Source organism: Elaeis guineensis, chromosome 4 (assembly GCF_000442705.2).
Source record: "Elaeis guineensis isolate ETL-2024a chromosome 4, EG11, whole genome shotgun sequence".
Taxonomy (NCBI): Eukaryota; Viridiplantae; Streptophyta; class Magnoliopsida; order Arecales; family Arecaceae; genus Elaeis; species Elaeis guineensis.
Genome location: NC_025996.2, coordinates 37,549,908 through 37,558,405, shown reverse-complemented (window position 1 = coordinate 37,558,405; position 8,498 = coordinate 37,549,908). Strand labels below are relative to the sequence as shown.

General features: G+C 36.1%; 1 protein-coding gene across 1 annotated transcript; it reads right to left on the bottom strand.

The window, feature by feature from the left end:
* Positions 1-3,405: 3,405 nt before the first annotated feature.
* LOC140856956 (peroxidase 44-like) lies at positions 3,406-4,881 on the bottom strand. The gene is made up of 2 exons (XM_073255155.1): positions 4,454-4,881; positions 3,406-4,304 (listed from the first exon to the last, which is right to left on the bottom strand). Exons 1-2 carry the CDS (start codon positions 4,643-4,645, stop codon positions 3,525-3,527), a joined length of 972 nt encoding a protein of 323 aa, XP_073111256.1. The 5' UTR covers positions 4,646-4,881; the 3' UTR covers positions 3,406-3,524.
* Positions 4,882-8,498: the final 3,617 nt, after the last annotated feature.

Below are 8,498 nucleotides of genomic sequence, written 5' to 3'. Positions count from 1 at the left end.
CAGCAGTGATGCAGGGGTCATTGTGGAAGTTCTCTGCCACCATATTGATGTGGACAATAGATTCAGCTTGAGGGCAAGAGGAGTTGTAGAAGCCAACTCAGAGATTGGTAGAGTTTGAAGCAATGGCAAGGAGGAGGTGGAGGATGAAGAGAAGCTTCATTTCCTAAGAAAATGAATTGATGTTATGGACTCTCCTATTGGTTACTTGAAGAGGTGATGATGAGATGACATCAGAAGACTATCCAGGGCATGTATACATATATAGAGGTGGGGGAAAGGAGAAGGAAATAGAGCTGGACTGGCTTTGAGAACTTAAATGGAATATTTGGGCTCTTTCATCTGATTGCTATATTAACCACAAGGCAAGGCAAGAAGAGAGAAGTTTTGACTTGGATAAGAGGAGAATGATTTTTCAGGGTCAGTTAAAAGTTTCATTCGATCTCGAGGCTGCTTCTTGGAAGGCTCCCCTTGCATATATGATTGGGTAATAGCCATCCTTCAACACTAAAACATAACTAAAATTAGCTATACTTCCTCTTTGAAAATTAGTTGAATGAATCTCTATATATATGCCGTGTATGTGGTTTGTCAGTGGAATAAAAATCATATGGGGTGGGCATTAGAGAAAAAATAATGGGGCAGGTTTCATAATTTGCCACATTTCTCCTAATACCAATTTTAATTGTTATCAATAACATGAATTGATGGTTAACCATATAAAAATTATTAATAAGAATAAAGTCTATTTCTTAAATTCAAGAAGATTTTGAAAGGTATGGTTTATTAGTTTGCGCTACTATGGATTTTGATCTTATCACTTGAAGATCCGTATCTAATTTATATTTGAAACAAGTTATACTAGTTTTTACCAAGATTTTGGTTCAAAAAAATGGATTGTACAAAAATCAATTCTAGATCAGAAGCAAGGCCATCATTCCATTTGCAGTCATTAATTCCCGACCTTAATTGGCAACTATTATAGTTCAATGCTTAAAAAATACAAGACCCCGAGGATCAGTAGAACTCATTGTGATAGGCATGTATAATTTCAGAACGTGCTTATAACCTTGATAATATATAATGGAACTATTTTAATGGGCCACAAACACAAGATAGCCTTTTCAAAATACTATTTAAAATCCTAACCCAATGGAAAGAAACTAGATTTCAGAATTCTAGTGCAACCACCAAAAATTCTTACCAATAGACTAGCTTGCATCCCCTAGCTAGATTGCATAGTATTATTAAAGCCATAATGAATATGTCATGCCCCATACAGCAAGTCAAAGATCACAACAACCACTGCATACTCATTAAAAACTCTTCTCGTAAATATACTAGGGCTCCTTGTGATATCATAAAGTAAATAATAGTATAAATAATAAATAAATTAATATTTAAACTTAACTTAAAAGACTAAATCAAATATTTTATAAAATAATATTTCAAAGTTTTACATCAAACTTCGATAAGTCCTGATCTAAATAAGTATATCAGATTATATTTCTAACCACTCTCTCATAATAAATCCCCCAGTTAAATTAGTTTTCTGAATATGTAAAAATAGTAAAAATATATAACAATGAGCTAGACATCTTAGTAAACAATGGACACTACTTTAGTAAGATAAATTCAGCAATAAAAATATATTGAAAATAAGTATATAAGATACAACAATTCGAAATCTAATTCAAAATATAAGTACCATCCAAAAATAAGTATTTAGATCTAATTTTTAAAATTTAAATTTTATCTATAAATTAATTTTTTTTCAAAAGATCATATTCATCTCAACAATCATAAATCATGAACATACTTACGTGACTAGCTAGAATATGAGCTCAATCAATTGATGATGAAATCTAAATTGCTTGACTTGGCCGAGATGGAGATCAGTATACCGTATGGTAGTCATAGATCAAAATCTTTTTCATCAGGATCAATCAAAATCATTGAAAAAAAATTTTTACTCAATCAAACAATCCTACTATCGAGGGAGATAATGTACAGAGAAAATTTGTAAAAAGAGAAAATGGTGAGAGAAAGTAAAAAAAAACTAAGTAGAGAGAGAAAAAAAAGAATCTCTCTCTCTCTCTCTCTCTCTCTCTCTCTCTCTCTCTCTCTTTCCCTATATTTTTTTCTTCACCTCCTCTTCTTTTCTTTTCCCTTGGCCTTCTAGTAAAACTAGGAACTCTTGCTCCCTATTTCCCTAGAGAAGGAGATCTCTCGCTGGCAATGGCTGTGACCGATGGTGGTTGGGGCCACATCGGTGCAAGAAGAAATATCCTAGTCAATGGCCAGTGGCAACGACCGGGGGCAGAAAACTCAAGAAAAACAAGGTGAAACAAACTGAAGCAGGGGAAGGATATTTGAATTCAAATTTCTGGTGGTTCCTAATTGAATCTTGCTAATGGCGCTCACTGGAGAAGGGAGAAGATCAATGAAGAGACATAGAAGAGAAATTGGGGTTCAATACCTCATCTCGAGTGAAGTTTCAATGCCGACACGGTGAGCTAGACAGCTCAGAAAAAGAAGACGATGGCTTCTCTGGTGATGGTCAAAACGCCGATGGGGGTGAGGCTCAAGAGGGCATGGAGGTCTTTAAAAAAATGGGAGAGGGTGCCGAGAATCCTTCTTGGCATTCAATTCTGCTCCTCGATGAATATGGGAGGGACAAGGCTCCCGATCTTCCATCATTTTTTTTTCTTTTAAATTTTTTAGGTTGTTCCGTTGTGTCTGGTCCAATCAAGTGGACCGGGCCCAGTCCACTGGCAATCCCAAAATGAGCTGGGTTATTACAGGATGCAAGGAGGAAGAGTTTGTGGAAGATAAGGATTAAAGCAAACCATTGTTCTTCATTAAAATAATGCCTGGATCCCTTGGGAGGAGGCTTTTCAGAAATGATTGTTGAACACATTTCCACATCGTGGCAACGTAATCCAAGAGGTGACATTCTACCGTACTTTTATATAGAGAAATTAAAAAATATATATTTCATTCAGGCAATTGTTTATTACATATGTTCTCATCAAAAAAAAAAAAAAAAGGTTTATTACATATATGGTTAACTTGTAGATATTTTCCTTACAATAGCACTCTAAGAAGGGAAATATGGTTTTGTTTGAAGGATGGCTCAACACATTGTGCACTCTGAAATATTGCATGTAGAAGATCCAGCTTCCATTACAATCCTTATATCTTGCTCCATGAACTGAGTGACAACCATGTCTTGCATTTTAGAGAGAGAGAGAGAGAGAGAGAGAGAGAGAGATGTGCATTATAATTAGAATTGCTCCCGACGAAAAGAAATGATACAGAATCAAAAGGAGCACCTTATTCTCTGCCTTGGCTGGCTTAGTGCGTAAATTATACAGAGAAATTACTAGTAGATTTGAGGCATACAAACCCAGCTCGACTGGATCAGGACTGACTTCCTTGATATAAAGAGAAACTAAATGTGGTAACTCGAAATATATATCCAAGAGAACCAACTTAGTCCCAATTATCACATCTTATAAGAAACCTTAAGATGGCATGTTGAAAACATTGCACTTCTTTCTTATCTCCCCTTCGCTGCCCACAAGAACTTCAACGTTTCCCAACTTCACCATAGCATCGGCAAACTTCTTCAGAAACCCATCATTATCCGATGCCAAATGCTCAACGATTCCCTTTGTCGAGTTATCCAAAGCCAGCATCTGGTCGAATTCCAACACCCCTCTGCTGTGCAGTAACTCACTGTAGAAACGGTTGTCGATGGCCATCGGCGTGTTCTGATCAAAAGATACCGTCGGCTCGTTTTCCAATTGTATGGAACTATTGCCGCAAGCTTGCTGAAGCTTAGCCCTTAAGCTCGTATCCATTGTGGGACCAAAAAATTTGCCGGTTGATGGGGAACGTAATAGCCGAGTTCGGAATCCGCCGCAGTGAGTAACGCCGATGGAGTGTGCACCCAAGAGGACAACCATGTCCTTAACCGTGAGCCCTTTGCGTGCGAAGTCCTGTATTGCCTGAGGGATGGTGTCCATCGGCCCGGGTATGCCGCGGACGTCTTTAACCTCCGACCTGAGTCCGTCCCGCCTGCCAGTAGGCACATCATAGCCGAGGCCGCCGGCAAGGACCACAGCATCTCTAGTGGCGAGCGCTATTATGTCTGCACACGAGACGGTGGACGGGCATCCAGCCTCGAGATTCGATTTAGCCTCATCGATGATATCAAGCCCACGCAATGAGCGGTTAGTCCCGGCAAACCTCTCAGACCGTGCCTTCTCCGTTGAATCGATGAGGATAGAAGCATCACAGCCCTGTAAATACCACATACATAATAGTTACAATATTGGAACAAATGTAGAATATTTCCATACGAACGTATTCATGGTGGCAAGCATGTTGAACTCCATTCAACGTAAATGTATTTCGTATACTAAAAAATGTTCAGTGAGGACTTACTGACCCTAACGAAGCAATCATGGAAGTAGAGGCGAAGGAGACCGGCGGCGATGGAGGGGTCGGTACCGAAGTGCTTTTGCACTACAGCTTTCACGATGGGCTCAGCCTGTGGGCAAGAGGAGTTGTAGAAGCCAACTCGAAGATCCTGAGCAGAAACCAGAGCAATGGGGAGGAGGAAGATAAAGAGAGGATTCATTTCCACAAATTATAATGACGAGTTGAGGAGGAGATGGTCTGATGAATATTGGCAAAGAGAGGTGTATGTATGTATAGAGGTAGGGGAAAGGGAATATTGTTGCTGCTGTTTCCCGAACTAAGCCTGAGGTCGGTTGATCCAAGATAGACTGAGGCCGTCTTGCTGCCGGAGTTATTTCCGACAGAGATCCCTCAACGTTCAGCTCAGCCAAGAAACAGAGAACATTGGAAAGGAGAGAGTGCGATGGGCTTGAGAACTTACGTGGGGTCCACACTACTTATAGATGGAAGCTGTTGGCCGTTCCCGCGCCATACTCGGTCGGGTGTGCCATCAACCATCAGTTTTGGGGGTTGATAACAACCCAAAGCTCAACTATTGTTAGAATTGTGTGATAGTTGTTCCACCTCATTTTCTACCGGGGTAGACGGTTCGGATCTTTAACGGTACTCAAAAAAATATCATAAAATATTATATATATTTTGAAGATATTAATCAAAAGATGAGTAATCGTGCATGCATAATATTAAAATATTAAAAATAAATAAATAAATTTTAAAAATATTTAAATAATTTAGATAAATATTACATAATTATTTTTTTTTTATGGCCATCTCAATATGTGTACAGTATCATATGGTATTTTTTAAATACCGTAGAGGATCTGATTTTTTCCACCTTGGTATTGATTGAGGTAAGAGGGATGCCCATATCAAAAGGTAACGGAGGTGAGCTTCTTTTAGTAACCAAAATGACTCTTCCTAGCCGCAACTCTAACTACCATGTTTTCGCCCACAACTCATACTAAGCATTGGAAATGGCATTCGTCCCACATTTTCGCAGTCGAACGCTGCTATCTATTCCTCATGCATGGTGGGATTACATCCTTCTTCCACCGCAGTTTGGAAGCTTCCTATCCCAAAGAATGTGGAAATTTTTTGTTGGCTTTGTTATCGCAATAAGATGGTCACTGCTGACACTTTTCCTATTGCTACAATGTGAGTATTCTAAACAAATCGGGTGCACCACTTTCCAGACTAATGGCACTAGCTTACCTAAGAGCACCTATGATTTCTAGTATAATTGAAGATCCACCGATGCGAACAGCAGATCATTAGTGGCACATGGCATAATGCGTATTTTCAATTAGCTGTTGGTGTATCTGAAAGGAGAGAAACAATTGAATATTCAGATTCCAGGCACTATCTATTATATATTGAATAAAAATTTAAAGATTTTTTTAACCATTTTCGACCATTTCAAATATTTTGTATATATCAAATATTTTAATTATTATGATTTTTTTAATTATATGTTTAAAATTTTGATCTTTTTTTATCGTTGGAGGAGAGCTCTTGGGCTGATTTTATTGTTGGATGGTAATGAATCTTAATGAATCTATATGGGGTTTACACCTTTGGATGCTTATCAAATGAACCCTCAACTAGCCCATTGAACAAAACATCATTTTCTTCTCCGAACTGAAGTAACTCAAGAATAAAGAACTACATCCTCCTCTACTCTTTCAACTATCTTTTCTCTCCTTTCCATCTCCGTATTTAGATAATTTCTGACTAACTTTGAGTTTATCGAGGATCTACTGGAGTGACAGCACCTTTAGTAGATCAGATCTATTATATCTTGAAAGAAAACTGAGCCTGAAGTCCATGTTGAAAAGAAGCTGACCAAAATTTCTCTAAAAGTTAGCGTGTAGCATGCCTTAGATCCTGTCAAGCCAATGTCTGGATTGTTTTGCATTGCTTCGATAACAAGATTTTATCACTTTTTTATCATTTATTTCTAACATTGTTTAGAGAAATTCAAGGTTTTACCCTATGGCTTCTATTGAGAATAATTCTCTCAAACCTAAGAAATTTAATGGCCATTTCTTTTAAAAGGTGATAAAGCCGAATGATATACTAGCTTACTGTCTTAAACCTCCACATGTAGTGACAAAGGATACTTTTGTTGTAGAAGGCTCTATCCACTAAAATCAAGAGTTATATTTGACCAAATTTCTTCATGACAACTAAATCTATCAATAACCACTATAGCAGAATAGGATATTAGTGGCAAAAAAAATTCATCACTAATAATTAATTTTTAACAGTAATAATTATTAGCGATGAAATTATCGTGGCTAATATTTAGTCATAAATAATGACATCGTTGATAATTTTTTATAACGAAAAAAAATTCATCATCAATAATCGATATTATCGATCAAAAATTTTTGTTGTTAAAAATATTTTTTTTTCAAAAACTATTTACGATGAAAAATTTTAGTCATAAAAAAAGTAATTTGTAATAAAATATTATGTTGCTAATAAAAAATAATTATTTATGATGAATAACTTTCATCGTTATTAATTTAATTAAAATTTTTTATGAAATTTAGAATTAAAAAAATATTAGCGACGTAAATATTTCGTTGCAAATATGATAATTTCCTACATAAATTTTTGTTACTAATAATTTATCAATTATTTGCGATGAAAGTACTTTCATGGCTATTAATATTAATTTAATATAAAATTTTAATATTTTTAAATTTATTAAAATGATAAATTTTTTCATCGCTAATAGTTTTTAGTGACCAATATTTTTTTAGAAATAATTCCATGGCTAAAAATTTATATATATTTTTTTTAAAAAATAATTTATGCATATATATTTTTAATTTATATTTATAATTTTTTTATAAATTAAAAATAAAAAATTTACATAATAAATATATAAATAAATTTTATCATTTTATTATATTAAATTAAAATTAAAAAAAATTGAAATAAAATAAAAAAAGTTATATAAGCAGGCTGTCAAGTATCGACATCTGCAGAAGGAGAATAGGCTAGAAAAGATGAGCGTTTGAAAGAGCTCAGACCAACCTGCTGCTGCCTCATCAGCTACATCATCCGCTCCATCATCTAGATCTGAAGTAGCAGGTACTCATCGATGCGTGCAGCCAACTCATCAGCTCGCTGCTCAGCCCACTATCGATCCTCAGTAAACTGTCTCTGCACCTCTACCAGCTGAGCATCGCAGGCCGCATGGATGTCAGCCTTGAACGAGTGTGAGGATGATGAAGCACTAATCCCATGCCCTAGACCCCTAATATAATAAGGTCTCATACCAAGCACCTAATCACAGATCTTGTCATTTGTGAGTGCGATCGAACCTTCAAAGATAGGCTGGCATCTAATGCCTATCATACGATTTTGAAAATTAAAATTATAGTAATTTTAATTTCGTACTGAAAATCAAACTGTGAATAAAAAATAAATGAAAAAACTTACAAAAAGCTCCTAACTCTCCATCGTCCATTCCCTTGACCGTCACGGATGGGTCTACTGGTAGATATCAATTTTACCATGAAGCTCGCCACTCTCTGCATCTCTCTACAACTTGAGAATAATTAATTAAAAAATTTTTAAATAGTTAGAGAGTTAAAATATACTAATTAAAAATTACTTATCATCTGCTCCATATGATGAGCGAACAATCTTGAAACCCCATAAAGCGACACGGTCTGTCTCGTCCAATTCATAGTATTCTAGGTACATCGTCTCTGTACAGTTAGCAATCAAATTAGTAGTAACAAACTAAATTTAAGAATAAATGATTCAATCATCAAACTCTAAAAAAAAAGTTTGGACGTATAACCTAATATGCCGGATCCTCATAATACCGACATTGATAGTCCAATCAACCATAGTGATACTGTAATAGGGCCGTTGTCGCGCTGCCTTCACTCCATGGTCCTGCATCACATGGTACTAATGCTAATGGATGCGGTGACGATATTCCTTAAAAGGTAAATATAAATGAGCATCTACAGCTCACTGCATGCAATCCT

Excerpts from the sequence above, each read along its gene's own strand:
- LOC140856956 (XM_073255155.1), bottom strand. The coding sequence starts at position 4,645 with ATGAATCCTCTCTTTATCTTCCTCCTCCCCATTGCTCTGGTTTCTGCT. Across the intron at positions 4,305-4,453 it reads TCCATGATTGCTTCGTTAGG|GGCTGTGATGCTTCTATCCT; the intron begins GTCAGTAAGTCC and ends TGGTATTTACAG.